Here is a 17,481-nt window from a genome sequence, read left to right on the forward strand (position 1 = left end):
CAGCCACTTGGGATCAGAGAGATTGCATGCACATGTTAATAGGAACCACATCTTCGTCATCTTCCCGAGGCAAGGGAGTTAACTGACTATAAAAGTCCTGTTTTCTGCCTTGCCGAAATAGACTGGGATTCCGGAGCATAGTCAACCAAAATCGCGTAAAGACATCCGGTTCGTAAACAATACGAATTTCAACGTGCAGGATTTGCAAAGCATTCGTACCGTCAACTAGACGTCGACAGATATATTGCAAATCTTTTCATGCACTTCGCGGTGTAAGACCCTTTTTATTACAATAGACAATATGCAACCACTGACCACATATTTATTCTGTATGCTATTATTCAGAAATGTTTATGTAAAAAGAAATCAAAACTTGATGCGGCATTTGTAGATTTTAGAAAGGCTTTTGATTTTGTTAACCGTGATAAGTTGTGGAATATCTTAATGTCTTATGGTATAAGTAGTAAAATGTTAAAAGCTTTAAGAAGTTTATATAAAAGTGTTAAATCGTGTGTAAATTGTGATCTAGGTTTCACATATTATTTTGACTGCCTTACTGGTCTACGACAAGGATGTATTTTGAGTCCATTACTCTTTTCGCCTTTCATAAGCGAATTATCAAATGAAGTTATTTCTAATGGAAAGCATGGTGAACAGTTATTCCCTGATTTCATAGAGATACTGTTATTGTTGTTTGCCGACGATGTTATTTTAACATCAGATAGTGTCACGGGGCTACAGACTCAGTTGGATATTCTAGAAACCCACACAGAAAAGTGGAATTTGACGGTAAATCTCGAAAAAACAAAAGTTGTTGTATTCAGACGAGGTGGGTTGCTTTCAAAAAAGGATATTTGGTATTATAATAGGAGGGAAAAGGTTGAGGTAGTGTCAAGCTACAAATATCTTGGTTTACCTTTTTATTCATCAGGAAAATTCAGTAATAGTATATCTGATCTAGCACTAAGAGCAAAAAGAGCTTTGGTCGAATTGATTGCAACTTTAAGTAAAATTGATCTTATTTCAAAGTCAGTGTTCCCTAAGATATTTGATTCGCAAATACAACCTATACTTTTATATGGCTCTGAAGTGTGGGGATTTCAGCAATATGACAAATTGGGAAAAGTTCATCTATTAGCCTGTAAGAAATTCCTGCAAGTAGGACAACAAACCCAAAATGCTATAATCTACGGGGAAACGGGTCGCTTTCCACTGTACATCAACTCCAATGTTAGAACACTTAAGTTTTGGCTTAAATTAATTCATATGAATGAAGACAGATGGCCAAAAAAGGCTTATCATATGTTATTGTATTTAGATAACTGTGGACGCAATACATGGGCTTCTAACATTTACTTCTTTTTTCTCATGCATGGCTTTGGTTTTGTATGGATATCGCAAACAGTTGGGAACCAGCTTTCATTTCTACGACTTTTTAAGGATACTTGTATAAACATGTTTCACCAAAACTGGAGATCAGTCTTAAACTCTAGTTCAAGATATCATTTATATGCAGAGTTTAAAAGTCTTTTAGAACCTGAAAAATATCTTTCAGTTTTGTATGAAAGAAAATTTAGAAACATAATTGTAAGATTTAGAGCAGGTCTTTTTAAATTGAAGAATAATGAAGGCAGATATCTGTCCATAGAAAAGTCTCTTCGAATATGCCCAGTCTGTAATAATGGTATAGAGGATGAATTTTATTTTTTACTCATTTGTTCATGTTATAATGATTTCAGAAAAGAATACTTACCGGCAAAACTTTGCCGATATCCTAGCTTGAACCATTTTAAATCTATTATGTGTAATAACAATGAAGCAGTCTTAAATAGTTTATCACGTTTCCTATATTACGCTTATGCAAAAAGAACAAGTAGTACAATTCAATTATGACATAAGTCATGTGTCACGTTACTTTACCGTTGCATCTGTGAACAATTGGTATATTGTGAACTGTAATTGTATATGGGCCCGAGACCTTCATGCAAATAAAAGTTCTTCTTCTTCTTCTTCTTCTATTACAGTAGACATCTTGATTAGCGATCAGATTTTTGACTGGGTGCCGCCATTTTGTTTTAAGCAAATGCAAGTGAAATGAGAGATAGAATCTGATTGGCCAATAGAAGGGACATAGAAGGGACATAACTCGTAATAGCCACTGGTGGCGCTACGATCGAGCCCAGAAATTCCAGCCTAGTTCGGCAAGGATGGAAAATGGACTTTTATAGTCAGTTAACGCCCTTGCCTCGGGAAGATGCATGTTCGTCTGTCGTCATGCAGTAGAGTAGACTCATTACAGCACCACCAGCATGGGAGACACGCTTCCCCGTTTGTAATTTGGAACTCTACCGGGCCAGAGCCTGTGATAGGAGAGAGAGGATGGACCGGATGCCTTGATACGCAAGTACTGATGTTTGACACACTCGACTTTCGTATAGCTCTAACGAACTGGTAACGCCCTTTTCTCGAGTGTACGGACATGGCTAGGTAGATTAGTTAGGACCTTTCACAAACGTAACATTTTTTTCCCACAGCAGGAGTCTTGGTGTTTATTCCAAGGCGCACCTCTTGAATGTGACGATCTTCTCTACTGCTTTCCTTGTTACTTTGGCCCCCTTCCGTGCTAATACAGCCCTTTCCACCAGTCTTAATTCGTGGAGGTTACTTCTAGCTTCGTTGATGGTGGAGGCGCAGGTCGAGTATGGTCAGTTTGCTGCCAAACTGTACAGAGGAAACGCAAAATAAATATATACCCGAAAGCAACAATTCGTCTTAAATAGCATGAATTGGCCTTTATTTGTCCATACCAATCGCCATCATAATTTCAGACATTGTCATGAAGGGTAGAAAAAGTTGTTTTACAAACTCTCATGTATCGTGATTTATGCCTGTGGTTAGAAGGGGGTCTGCACTGTAAACGTAATAGCCCTACATTCGCACGTGAAATTCGCACGTGTTAGGCCAACCTACTAGTGTCTTTTCTGAAAAAAAACCCAGTCAAATGAAAAGGCTTAACCAGAAGAATATCTTTCTGTAGTAGTTATTGAACGGATTATACAAGGAGAATCCTGTCAAATGAAAAGGCTTAACCAGAAGAATATCTCTCTGTAGTAGTTATTGAACGGATTATACAAGGAGAATCTGTAAAATATTCTCAGCAAAATGTTAGTGGTGTTCTTTGCATTGCTATTCAGCTAATTTCAAATGCAAATAATAAAATAACAGAACGAGCTCAATATATCAATACAATACGGTACATGATGAAATTCACAGATAATTTGAAAACATTGGTATTTCACGTTTATGTTTATTGCAAGTCAGAGTGGGTGCATTGACAAAGTTAGGACCGGAATTAAAGCTTCATACTGAACAAATGCTTTCGAAATTATATCTTTTTTGCATTTCATCTGTACGATCTTACATCAAACGGACTTAAACTTGCATTATTAGTGGTTGGTGGAATCATATGTGTACTAGTCCATTGTGAATGAGCTTCAATTGCTCTTTTGTAGTTCCGTTCTCAAAGAACTTCAGCCATTTACTGGGATCGGAAATATGTCATTTACAGCCAAAGGTCAGTCTAGGAATGGATCATGTCTGAGAAGAAGTGACACGTTCACTTCGCCTTTGAGGAATGAATGTTGTGTCCCCCGAGTACACTTAGATTAATGTAAGATGTATCTTTCACTGGCATATACCACACATGTTGAAACGTGTAATTGGGTCTATCGCATTCACTCGTCTTAACAACGGAATATAATCTACACCCACATATGAATTGTCACAGAGGTTGCACAAGACACCATATTTGTGTTATTGACATCTTTCAGGACAAGTTTACCAAACTTTAACTCAGCTAGAGCTACTAACCACAGTCCTAGTTTCAACCGATGTAATAGCTTCACTCGAAAACGGTAGGGTGTGTTTGAGAGATAATGTTAGGAGTCAGAACTGTTCAACAACAACATATTTAAAATTAATTTTAAAAATTACAAATATATGCTTTCTCAAACGTTTTGAATTTGACTTTCTTCTACTCGCGAATCAAAACAAGAGGGACATCCTGTCCTATGTACCAAATAATACATTTGCCCCTTTTCTGTTTTTTTCTTGAGAAACTTCCTTTCCTACTTATCTGTCACCTGAATCACCTGATACGTCTATTCAGTAGCTCGTTGTGGACATCTCTCAGTTTGTACATACCGTATTTCCTCTATTAGACGCCGAGACTCTATTAGAAGCCGGGTCAATTGTTCAGTGCAAAAAATAGAAGCCGGGCCTCTAAGAGACGCCGGGTCGATCAATTGATACAATTAATTATCCCTTTTTGGGACTTAATTTCTTTGTCATAGTGAAATGGGGGTATTAATAGACGCCGGGCCTCTATTTGACGCCGGGTCAAAGGCTTGTCCGAAATATATAGAAGCCCGGGCGTCTAATAGAGGAAACACGGTAGTGTCACACCTCAGAGTTTGGTGAATTCGACGTGAACAGCACACGTCCGTCTGAGCGTCCACAACTGTTTATTTGGACAACACGTGTGAGAAGTATCAGCAGCAAGTCAAGTTTAAAACTCAAACTGAAGTCCCCAGGTCTGCTGCCTGGTCACTTATATACCCCGAGTCGTCAGCTGAATTTCTTTGTTTGGAAACACCATGCATGAGTGAGTTGTTATTATGATATTATGATGATCTTTAATCTCACTGGCCTTGTGCCAAGTTGGATACCCCCTGTCAAATCAATCTCAACTAGGGCATAACTGACCAGGGTTGTACTTTGATGTTTGTCATTTCCCCGGTCGTCAATCCCTCTTGGTCCAGCCTCTACTAATCTGATACCTTGGTTCTATTGACCAGGATATAATTACCCAGGAGTCCAGTGTATATCCCTGAATGGCCAATGTCCCCTTGGTTCAAAGGTCATTGTTCAGACCCACGACATTACCGTTATTCTACTTGTTGCCGTGTCGTGACGACTGTCCATCCAACTACGCCGCTGTCCCATTTGCGGGTATTGTCAAAAGGCAGTCTTGGATAGAACTGGTTCCATGTACAAGTGAGACCAGATTCTAAAGATTCCTGTGTAGTCTGTCGTTGTAATTCTTAACCAACTCTGATGGGGCAACAATGTACATGTGTGTTATTATGCGTTAAATACCTCGTCATGAGTGACCTAAATGTGCGAATATACTCTTTCTGCATAATTAGCTTTAATATCTTCGTATTGTGTAACTACTAGCTTTATACCTTGTTTACCTACATAATCCTTCAAAAACACCCGCAAATTCCAGACCCTTGTCGACACGAACATTTTTAGGTACACGAAAATAGTTATCAAACCTTCTACCAACTTCTCAGGTTTTTTTTGGTTTGTTCTTAAATTGTTTGACCGAGAAATATCGAGATACAATTTCTATTGCTATTAGTAAATAACGCACACCATCGTTTACGCTTGAACAGTTGGTTGGTTGGTTGGTTTGTTGTTAAACGCCGCACTCAGCAATATTTCAGCTATATGACGGCGGTCTGTAAATAATCGAGTCTGGATCAGACAATCCAGTGATAAATATCATGAGCATCGATCCACGCAATTGGGATCGATGACATGTATCAACCAAGTCAGCGAGCCTGACCACCCGATCCCGTTAGTGGCCTTTTACGACAAGCATAGTCGCCTTTTACGGCAAGTACGGGTTGCTGAAGACGTATTCTACCCCGGAATCTTCACGGATTTACGCTTAAACAGAGACCCAATGCCCTGGCTTGAATAACGAATGACATCAGCAAGGTCCATGTTCCACATTTCATCTCGCTCATATTCGAACACGTCGTCCAGGAAACCTACACTTCACTGGCTTGTACAATGAACGCATTCTTGTCTTCCAGAAACTCCTTTTCTTTCTTTAGGCTGAATTTTATTCCACGTTCTTTTAAAGCAGACTGTAATGTTGCTGCTCGATAATAGGATCCTCTTTCTTAAGGATCAAAATAAAGTTCTTCCAGAGTCTTGGTGGAATGTGTCCTACCACAAGGCAGTTGTAAATAGCAAAGACAAACATGGACACTGCGATACATGTTTATTAAACTATTAGATTAGTACACTGTATTGGATTAATCAAATAGAGTTTGGAAGTACAACATTCGAACATTTTGACATTTGTTTCCTTAGTACCATATTAATTTTAACGTACCGCGACCGCGATATTTTTTCTCACAATAACCCTTTTGGTACTCCAAGTCGGATCAGAGAAAGATCATCTTGCATTCCTCATGAACGTGTTTCAGTCTAACCAGAACGATGAACAACCGTTCCTACCAATCAAGTTTTGGAACGCATAACATACTTCCGTGTGAAGAAGTTCATCTTCGACCTGGCTTCCAAACACAACACTAAATTGTTTTGTTCATTTAGTACACGTTCCCACGATCTTCTCTGTCGATATAGTATATTATAACCAATCGGGACGAACTTTCTTACTTAGATTAAACAGTAAGGACGTCCTGTTAACTTAAAACAATTTGTCAAACACACTTTTAGTCAAAGAATGTGCAATTACGACCATGTATGTCTAGATGGTTAAATGACACTGACCTCGTCCTCTTCGACTCACCACCCATACAGACATCGTCTCAACCGTACACACGGACGCCACTTGACCTCGTCTCACCAATACAGACATCATCCCAACCGTACACTCGGACAACACTTGACCTCGTCTCACCCATACAGACATCATCTCAACCGTACACTCGGACAACACTTGACCTCGTCTCATCCATACAGACATCATCTCAACCGTACACTTGGACAACACTTGACCTCGTCTCACCCATACAGACATTGTCTCCACCGTACACTCGGACAACACTTGACCTCGTCTCACCCATACAGACATCGTCTCCACCGTACACTCGGACGCCACTTAACCTCGTCTCACCCATACAGACATTGTCTCCACCGTACACTCGGACAACACTTGACCTCGTCTCACCCATACAGACATCGTCTCCACCGTACACTCGAACAACACTTGACCTCGTCTCACCCATACAGACATCATCTCAACCGTACACTCGGACGCCACTTGACCTCGTCTCACCCATACAGACATTGTCTCCACCGTACACTCGGACAACACTTGACCTCGTCTCACCCACACAGACATCATCCCAACCGTACACTCGGACAACACTTGACCTCGTCTCACCCATACTCACCCGTACACTCGGACGCCACTTGACCTCGTCTCACCCATACAGACATCGTCTCAACCGTACACTCGGACAACACTTGACCTCGTCTCACCCACACAGACATCATCCCAACCGTACACTCGGACAACACTTGACCTCGTCTCACCCATACTCACCCGTACACTCGGACGCCACTTGACCTCGTCTAACCCATACAGACATCGTCTCCACCATACACTCGGACGCCACTTGACCTCGTCTCACCCATACAGACATCGTCTCCACCGTACACTCGGACAACACTTGACCTCGTCTCACCCATACAGACATCGTCTCCACCGTACACTCGGACAACACTTGACCTCGTCTCACCCACACAGACATCATCTCAACCGTACACTCGGACAACACTTGACCTCGTCTCACCCATACAGACATCGTCTCCACCGTACACTCGGACAACACTTGACCTCGTCTCACCTATACATACATCGTCTCCACCGTACACTCGGACAAAACTTGACCTCGTCTCACCCACACAGACATCATCTCAACCGTACACTCGGACAACACTTGACCTCGTCTCACCCATACAGACATCGTCTCCACCGTACACTCGGACAACACTTGACCTCGTCTCACCCACACAGACATCATCTCAACCGTATACTCGGACAACACTTGACCTCGTCTCACCCATACAGACATCGTCTCCACCGTACACTCGGACAACACTTGACCTCGTCTCACCTATACATACATCGTCTCCACCGTACACTCGGACAAAACTTGACCTCGTCTCACCCACACAGACATCATCTCAACCGTACACTCGGACAACACTTGACCTCGTCTCACCCATACAGACATCGTCTCCACCGTACACTCGGACAACACTTGACCTCGTCTCACCCACACAGACATCATCTCAACCGTATACTCGGACAACACTTGACCTCGTCTCACCCATACAGACATCGTCTCCACCGTACAATCGGACAACACTTGACCTCGTCTCACCAATACAGACATCATCTCAACCGTATACTCGGACGCCACTTGACCTCGTCTCACCCATACAGACATCATCTCCACCATACACTCGGACGCCACTTGACCTCGTCTCACCCATACTTACCCGTACACTCGGACAACACTTGACCTCGTCTCACCCATACAGACATCATCTCCACCATACACTCGGACGCCACTTGACCTCGTCTCACCCATACTCACCCGTACACTCGGACAACACTTGACCTCGTCTCACCAATACAGACATCATCTCAACCGTATACTCGGACGCCACTTGACCTCGTCTCACCCATACTCACCCGTACACTCGGACAACACTTGACCTCGTCTCACCCATACAGACATCATCTCAACCGTACACTCGGACGACACTTGACCTCGTCTCACCCACACAGACATCATCTCAACCGTACACTCGGACGACACTTGACCTCGTCTCACCCATACTCACCCGTACACTCGGACAACACTTGACCTCGTCTCACCCATACAGACATCATCTCCACCATACACTCGGACGCCACTTGACCTCGTCTCACCCATACTCACCCGTACACTCGGACAACACTTGACCTCGTCTTACCAATACAGACATCGTCTCCACCGTATACTCGGACAACACTTGACCTCGTCTCACCCATACAGACATCATCTCCACCATACACTCGGACGCCACTTGACCTCGTCTCACCCATACTCACCCGTACACTCGGACAACACTTGACCTCGTCTCACCCATACAGACATCGTCTCAACCGTGCCACGTATTTGCTTCGTGATGTTTGTTACTTGTTTAAACTCCGCACTCAGCAATATTCCAGCTATATGATGGCGTCTTTTAAATAATCGCGTCTGGGCCAGACAATTCAGTGATTGACATCATTAACATCGATACATGCGATGACATGCATCAACCAAGTCGCCTCTAGTCGCATGGGTTGCTGAAGACCTATTTTAAGCTTCGTATTGACCTACGTCACAGTGAAAAGACCATTTAGTTGTTTGTTCCTTGTACGGAGTGTTCCTGCCTTTGAATATTGCTCATTGACCAGTGTCAGCCATTTTCCTTGACATTGTCCCTTCGTTGACAACCATTCTAAACGAATCAAGATTTCAATGTATTACTTCACAATTGCAGAGAAATAGCTTTGTTTTCATGGTTTTATAGAAAGTATACCGCTAGTCACTGATGCGTCAAATCTTGAAAGAACCTCAACATCTCTACCATAAAACGTTTTCAAAGTTTTACTGAGACCTTGAATGTTGTAGCCCTGATCAAACAACTTTTGAGTCAGAGTCATTTTACCTTCTTTGAAATCTTCGTAGAAAGATCTCGATTGTAACTCAAAAGTTGTGAATGTGGACACCAATGGCTGGATCCACTACAATACTGCTTGACATAAAGGGAAAGTTGACTGTCATACGTACCGAATTGTGGAGACTTGTTTGGGCTTGCAATATGATTGATGGGCTATTCACATACATGGTCTACCTTTTGAAAGGCAGACGGTATGCCGAGCAGTTCCTCTCCCACGCCCTGCGATGACACTAGCACTATTTGTGTTGACAAAGAAGGGCATATCGAAGTTCTTGTGAATGTTCAATTTTTTTTAATGTAGCATTTTACGTTTTTACATATGCTAATACCATTCAAACGATTCATAATAGCGGAACGGTTTCTTCCGTTAGGGTTATAATTAAAAAGAAGTGGTAGGTAAGTTATTGTAGTACAACCAGTGTGGTTCAGGTGCATTAGGTGGTGAGGTGAAATGGAGCTTAACGTCGCGTTCAAGATTATGGTGCACTAGGAATCCAGACGGTCTACAAATTGACACTGCATCAATATGTGCAACAGAAGAAGAAGAGAGACGAAGAAGATGAAGATATGTATTTAAGTGTCAAGCATTGTACAGCATAGAAATTGTTACGTAGTTCGGGAATATATTCAATGCCCGGCCAGTATGACCTATAAGACACCAACGTCTTTAAAATGCGTAAATGCGTTATAGATAATAAGGAAACGGTATAAGTAAGGTCAGCATAGGCACTTTCAGTCACCCAATCCCAAGTCTGCATGTCCTCCCGTGTATCAATATTCGTACCTGCGAACATGCAACCCCACCACCCAACCCTCTATCTCCACACACACACACACGTACGCCTATCTCCACACACACACACGCACGCACGCATGCACCCACGCGCATCGTATTCATCTTCCCCAACCGTTTCCCCACAACCATCTCACTTTGTGAATGTCAGACCCCATGGATCCATGCGCATGGCTGCATACGTGGGCCCTCTCCCCACCACACCCGCCATTCTCCGCCATACCCCTGCATCCGTCTTACTATAACTACATTCGCTCTAATGTATTCGTACGCGTGCTTACACACATACACACCCCACTCACCATACCACCACATCCATCTCACTATATCCGCCTGAGCCCTCATGTATCCGAGCTCATGCTTACCCCTCCCACCCCTCTCCGCCCTTCCCCTACATTCATCACACAGTATAAATATATCCGCCCTTTTGTATCCGAACAAAATTATTACGTATGGGGGGGGGGGGGGCTACTTGAACGCATATAAACAGAGCAGCCAAATGTGAAATTGAATAGAAATCATATCAATACAAAAACAGAAATTCGATGAATACTAAAACTCGCAATAGATATGTGTACCCTACTCACACACTTGAGTCCAAAAAGAGGAACAGGTCAGACGAAATTGCTTAGGCAGAAGGCGACCCCTTAAACACTTAAAGGAGAAACAACAAAAAGTATCCGTACCCACCCATACATACACACACCCACACCATACCTCTGCATCGAACCACTGTATCTGCGCCAGTCCTCATATATCCGTGTTCATGCTTACATAAATACACTCTCCTGCCCCTATTCCCAATATCCATCGAACTATAACTATATACGCCCTCATGTATCCATACCCATACTGACTCGTGCTTACATACATACATCCTCCCACCATTCGCCTACACCCATCCACTAAAACTATAACCGCCTTAGTATATCCCTACTTATACTCACGTAGTACTGCATGTATCCAATTACACGTTTAAACTATCGTAAATATTTTATAATATGTACACATTAAATATCAGTAAACAAAGATTATCATAACACATTAGATTTCCCCCGTCTGCCTCTGTCAAATAAAATGAGAGGCAGCCAGAGATTTTACAATGGCACCAGAACGCATTTAGAAGTTCAACTGGTCAGCAGGTGATAGTTGCGGAATATTACAGTAAACTTCAGTTGCAGATCTCCATAACGAATATCTAATGTCTGAATAAAAGATCACAGCTTGCTGTAAAGTGTACTTCACCTCAACAGTGGTGCGGGGCGGTGGGATAGCCTAGTGGTCCGGGTTCGATTCCCCACATGGGTACAATGTGTCTAAAGGTGTTACAGGTCTAGTAAATCTACGAACAAGGTCCAAGTCTGAATTTGACTAATAAACCACGTTGGCATCTTCATATAATAGTGCGAACGTAAGGCTCAAAAGAGAGGGTAGTGTTAAACTACCTGTATATCCTAGGCTTATCATCGTAAAATAAGCCTGTATCGTCCCAAAGACCTCTAAGCCACATTTCGTGATGAATCTTAACTAATGATACAATCATACTATAAGACGGAACAGCATATACTCTCCTCCAAAAACAAATAATTTCAATACGTTGTTTAGTGAAATACCAAACCCAGCCCATCACACCTCGGACCGCGAGATTAGGAGTTTTGATCCGTTAAAACAACAATAGTTAAATTCGTAGTTGATTATATGATATCCAAATATGTAAGGAATAAACAATAACAAGAGTGTACAGTTTCTGTATAGACATTGTATTATCCCCGTGTTTCAGGTAGCCACAGGTCTTGCAGGGACCTACCCAATGCCTACATTTACAATATATTCATTTACAATGAATGTATATCAGATGCCTTTTCCAACGAATTTAATTTCTTTGGCCAATGCAAACCACTTGACTAAACATTTTCTTTGAGAGGCATTTGGAAGTTGGAGTACAAAGTAAGGATAAGATTTATGGATGACTAAATATTGTTTGCTTGCATCTTTTCCTTGGGTTTCAACATTCCATGTCATCCTGTCTGATGTCCACTTTCTGCAGCTTTCTTTGGTAGAAAAGTCCCTTGAATATCATCTCCATTATAGACCTTAACACGGGACAAAGGTAGACCACCTCGGAGTATCTCCTGGGAAATGGTGAAAATCTCCCCTGTCCATCGCTCATATTCTCAGGAAAATATAAAGTCTGATTTGATCTCCCACTTTGAGACAGAAAGGTTTTGTGGTGACTTCTTTACTTCCTCGAATTTCTTCTGCCAATTCATTTTCCACCAGACGGTGGTTTCTTTGTCTTGGTCACTTTAGAAGGAGGCACCGCTTTGTCCTTTGCCTGCAAAGGATTATGTGATACTTTCCCCATACTTTTGCATAAATGTCTGTGTATGTCCTGGCTATGTTTGTCTCGGTAGGGTCATCACTTGTGGTGGATCTATTGGGTTGTTGAACAGGACCAGATAGTGGCAGCTCCTTCACTGAGTAGGAGCTTTACTATAATGCAAGTTTTGGTTCATGGCAATCACTCGTACTTCCGTGAACAAGTCATTGATATGTGAGTCCTTGCTAGCTGTAGACATTAGATCCAAAACGATAAGGTTTCTCAATTTAGGATTGGGAAAATGATTCCATTCCAACTCGGAAGAAATCCATTGTACAAATTCTTCAAGAGGTTGAACAGTTCTCTTGACAACATTGTAAAGAGGCTGCCATTGTTTATACAACCAAATAATAGGGTAGGATTTATTATTGTTCTCGGTTAGTAGTTATTTAACCAAGTATGTTTTGCCGTAGGAGGTCCAGACACAGTCGTGGAGAAAGCATGTAGGGAATCTTAAGCATGAGTCGAATGTGCCAGAGCCCCAGGAGCCAGAGCAGGAGCCCAATGTGTCAGACCAGGAGCCGGAGGAGCCAGAGCACGGGCCAAATGAGTCAGAGCAGGAGCCGGAAGAGCCAGAACAGGGGCCTAATGGGTCAGTGCAGAAGCCAGAGCAGGAGCCAGAGGAGCCAGAGCACGGGCCAAATGAGTCAGAGCAGGAGCCGGAAGAGCCAGAACAGGGGCCTAATGAGTCCTAGCAGAAGCCAGAGCAGGAGCCGGAGGAGCCAGAGCACGGGCCAAATGAGTCAGAGCAGGAGCCGGAAGAGCCAGAACAGGGGCCTAATGAGTCAGAGCAGAAGCCAGAGCAGGAGCCAGAGGAGCCAGAGCAGGTCCAGAACAGTGCCCAATGAGTCCGAGCAGGGCCCAGAGGAGCCAGAGCAGGAGCCAGGGCAGGAACTAGGGAAGCCAGAGCAGGAACCATACGAGCCAGAGCAGGAACCAGAGGAACCAGAGCAGGAGCCAGAGGAGCCAGAGCAGGGACCAGAGCAGAAACAAGAAGAGTCAGAGCAGGAGCCAGAGCAATATCCAGGGCAGGAGCCCAATGAGTAAGAGCAGGAGCCAGAGCAGGAGCCAGAGGTGTCAGGGCAGGAACCAGGGCAGCCAGAGCAGGAACAAGAAGAGTCAGAGCAGGAGCCAGAGCAATAGCCAGAGCAGGAGCCCAATGAGTAAGAGCAGGAGCAAGAGCAGGAAACAGGAGCCAGAGCAGGAACCAGAGGAGTCAGAGCAGGGGTCAGAGCAGGAACCAGAGGAGTCAGCAGGAGCGAGAGCAGGAAGCAGAGCAGGAAACAGACGAGCCACAACAGGAGCGAGAGTAGGAACCAGAGGAGCCAGGGCAGGAGACAGAGGAGCCAGAGCAGGGGCCCACTGAGTCAGAGCAGGTGCTAAATCAGGAGCCCAATGAGTCAGAGCAGGAGCCCAATGAGCAGGAGCCGGAGCAGGAGCCCAATGAGTCAGAGCAGGAGCCGGAGCAGGGGCCCAATGAGTAAGAGCGGGAGCCAGAGCAGGGGCCCAATGAGTAAGAGCGGGAGCCAGAGCAGGGGCCCAATGAGTCAGAGCAGGTGCTAAATCAGGAGCCCAATGAGTCAGAGCAGGAGACAGAGCAGGAGCCCAATGAGCAAGAGCAGGAGCCGGAGCAGGAGCCCAATGAGTCAGAGCAGGAGCCGGAGCAGGGGCCCAATGAGCAAGAGCGGGAGCCAGAGCAGGGGCCCAATGAGTCATAGCTGGCGGGGCTCGTTCGGTGAAACGTACTTCTTTCAAATGTTTCATGTTGCTTGGTTTTGAAAAATGATACAAGGCAAGTGAACTTGTCCATTGTGTTCACTCCCACTTTGACAGTCAACTCAGGAATGACGAAATGTGAAGAAACACTTCTTTCTATAGACGTGGGGGCTGATGGGGAATCCTCCAGTTTCCATAAGCGAAACGAGTAACCCCATCTTATATCATGTACGGTTTGTCCCAGCTTGTTTGTTGAATCTATGTCATACTAGACACGTGGATCTGTTTTACAAAGATACATTGTTCATAATGCTTGTGTCTGGTGGGTTGTTGGATTACCTTCTTTTTAATCAAGACTCGGTTGTCATCATAGATGAGGGAGTACCTTTTAGATTTCAAGCCAACAAACTCTTGATTGGCATGCTATGGGTTTCATCTTTAAATTTTCCAATGACCTTTTTGTTGGCTGTGTTGGAGAGAGGATGTGTTTGGGGTAATCAGAGGTATCATGTCCTGATGTATATTTTCTGTTTGGATGGCAAAACAGATAGAGCCTGTGTCAGTGAGAAGGAGATGACTCGTATGGCCACAGAAAGGGTTGACATAAGTATCATGGAAGTCATACATCGGAACTTTAGAAGCATCCAGAATGCTAAATTCAACGTTCATGTGTCTGTTCAGATACAACCTTTGTGTCAACATGTGAACAACTACTATGTTATTGACTATTCTAAAGGCACGAAAGGATCGCTTGGCTCTCTTTTGACCTTAAACCAATTTGACATCCACTCTTTTCCTCAAGTTCTCCATGGTTTAACCTTCTTGAAATGATTCCTTGCCTGTTTTCTCTTACCATAGTTGAAATCAATATATGTCTTGAGCCACGGGCATTGTACAAATTTCAGAACATGATCTTCACAACGAATATCCCTGGCTCCTGGCAGGGATTGTGACATGGTCCGACCATATCAGTTATTGGCATCAAGATAGATAATGTGATGTTTTTGTTGACAAGGGTCATAGATCTAATATTGGGATGATTGGCTTTGGCATGTCTATGGGTAATCATGGAAATGCCTCTCCTTAGACCTGACTCGACAACAGATGCATGTTGATGTCAGTTAATAGTTCTAATGTCACCTGTCATTTTGAGTGAATCTCATCAGCATTGGCGTATAGAAATGTACAAGGTCCAACTCTTAGGCTTTTAAGCAAATGTTACGGAAATGTTCAAAAACAAAAAGATTATATGTTACCTATATCCTTCTCAAATTTATTTTTAGTGATTTGAATGGGGAAGATTTCCTCCTTTTCTAAATTTTGGATCTCAAACGGGTAAGGAGATGTCTGTGAAATCCAGGCTATCAACATTCTTGTTCTGCCCACATAAAACAATTGTAGTCTTAACATTAATGACAGCTTGTTGAGGTCTTAGTTTGAGAGGAAAGGGGATATGACAAGAGACAAGACCCTCAAAGTGGTTTGTAACGTGCCATGTGTATAGTGAGTACTGCGTCTGGAAAGTATTGCAACACCCTGCTGATGAGTGAGTGAGTGGGTTTGGTTTAACGCCGCTTTTAACAGTATTCTCGTTATATCACGGCGTGTCAGCTTAATGTGGGAGGAAAGCCCGAAGGGATGCAGGTCTCAGACGTTTACCACTTCGGTGAAACCCACGAGCACGGGTATGGTGCTGACAAACCTAGAAACATAATCGGGGCGAACCGGGATTCGAACCCATAATCATAGGTTTCTGGCGTGCCCAAGGGACGCAACTCTGCACAGCGAATTGCGGCGCCTTAGACGACTGGGCCACCCGTGCCCACCCACCCCTTGCTGATGAGACTACCAATAATCAAAGCTACTTTGCCCCGTGTTATCTTTTATAAGTAGGACGTTGCGTGAATAATGGTAACTCAGTGTCAGTCAGGGTATTTTTAAACTAAAAATATGTCTTGTTGTATTTGACAAGTAATGTTAGAGTAGCGCGTTTATCTAACAGGATAGGCTGGGTGGTGTATGGACCACGAGATGTGGATGATAAGAGAACTGTCTTGATTAGACTATTGATACTGAGCGACAACGTGTTACATGATTGAGAGATTATTCGTTTAACCATGTACTGGCTGGTCTGACAATGTGTGGAAGTGAATAAAAGAAATAGGCCTGCTTAGATTTGCATGAGGAGACTATTGCGAGTGTTTGTCATTGCAGTGTTGGCAGTACTTTCCTGCTTGCAAAACTTTCCAGACTTACAATATACTGTCGTCAGGTACTTGACGGTTGTAGGTTCTTTCCTCACTTTTCCTGCTATGATTCTGTCACCATATGCAAAGACTTGGTTGTCTTCATAGATGAGTAGTACCTTTTAGATTTCAAGCCAACAAACTCTTGATTGGCATACTATGGGTTTCATCTTTAAATTTTCCATGACCTTTTTGTTGGCTGTGTTGGAGAGAGGATGTGTTTAGGGTAATCAGAGGTATCATGTCCTGATTTTTTTAAAACAATATGATATATTATATATATATATAATATTGTATTAAAAAAATTAGGTTGTTGCATATGGTGACAGAATACGGTACCTATCAAAGCTCGAGCAACCAGCAGTAGTATATATGTTATACAGTAGTATACATTGGATATTATGTCACATGAGGTATATCAAAGATAAACAGTTGTTGGTGAGATATATATAAGAGTGCATGTTTATACAAATCTTTTGCTCATAGTGAAGAATTGATGTACAGAATCAACGATATTAAGAAGTATTTCTTTGTCTAGGTTGACATTGTCAAATAAGGTCATATCCATTAACATAATGATAGCTTTCAGATGTAATCTCAGTGTAATTTGGACAAGTTGATTAATAGAAAGTGTATAACACTTTCACTGAACACAATAACTGAAACATGCAGTATTATGTTAACAAATCTTTCAAATTTATGACCGTTCAAATCACTGCATCCTAGTCTTAACTTGCAGTGAATTTACGCGGGAACCAATATGTCAGGCACTTGTGATTTACCACAATAATACAGATTTT

The 17,481-nt window shown here is 42.9% G+C and overlaps 3 protein-coding genes across 3 annotated transcripts; all 3 read left to right on the plus strand.

The window, feature by feature from the left end:
• Window positions 1-6,564: 6,564 nt before the first annotated feature.
• Window positions 6,565-13,414, plus strand: LOC125376747 (mucin-2-like). Its single transcript, XM_048388544.1, has 3 exons — window positions 6,565-7,371; window positions 7,466-8,333; window positions 13,197-13,414. Exons 1-3 carry the CDS (start codon window positions 6,565-6,567, stop codon window positions 13,412-13,414), a joined length of 1,893 nt encoding a protein of 630 aa, XP_048244501.1.
• A 43-nt stretch (window positions 13,415-13,457) lies between these two features.
• On the plus strand, window positions 13,458-13,883 carry LOC124119180 (procyclic form-specific polypeptide B1-alpha-like). Its single transcript, XM_048388545.1, has one exon. It carries the CDS (start codon window positions 13,458-13,460, stop codon window positions 13,764-13,766), a length of 309 nt encoding a protein of 102 aa, XP_048244502.1. The 3' UTR covers window positions 13,767-13,883.
• Window positions 13,879-14,437, plus strand: LOC125376748 (submandibular gland secretory Glx-rich protein CB-like). Its single transcript, XM_048388546.1, has 2 exons — window positions 13,879-14,028; window positions 14,288-14,437. Exons 1-2 carry the CDS (start codon window positions 13,879-13,881, stop codon window positions 14,435-14,437), a joined length of 300 nt encoding a protein of 99 aa, XP_048244503.1.
• Window positions 14,438-17,481: the final 3,044 nt, after the last annotated feature.

This window comes from Haliotis rufescens, unplaced genomic scaffold (genome assembly GCF_023055435.1).
Source record: "Haliotis rufescens isolate VD_foot unplaced genomic scaffold, xgHalRufe1.0.p SCAF_73, whole genome shotgun sequence".
Taxonomy (NCBI): Eukaryota; Metazoa; Mollusca; class Gastropoda; order Lepetellida; family Haliotidae; genus Haliotis; species Haliotis rufescens.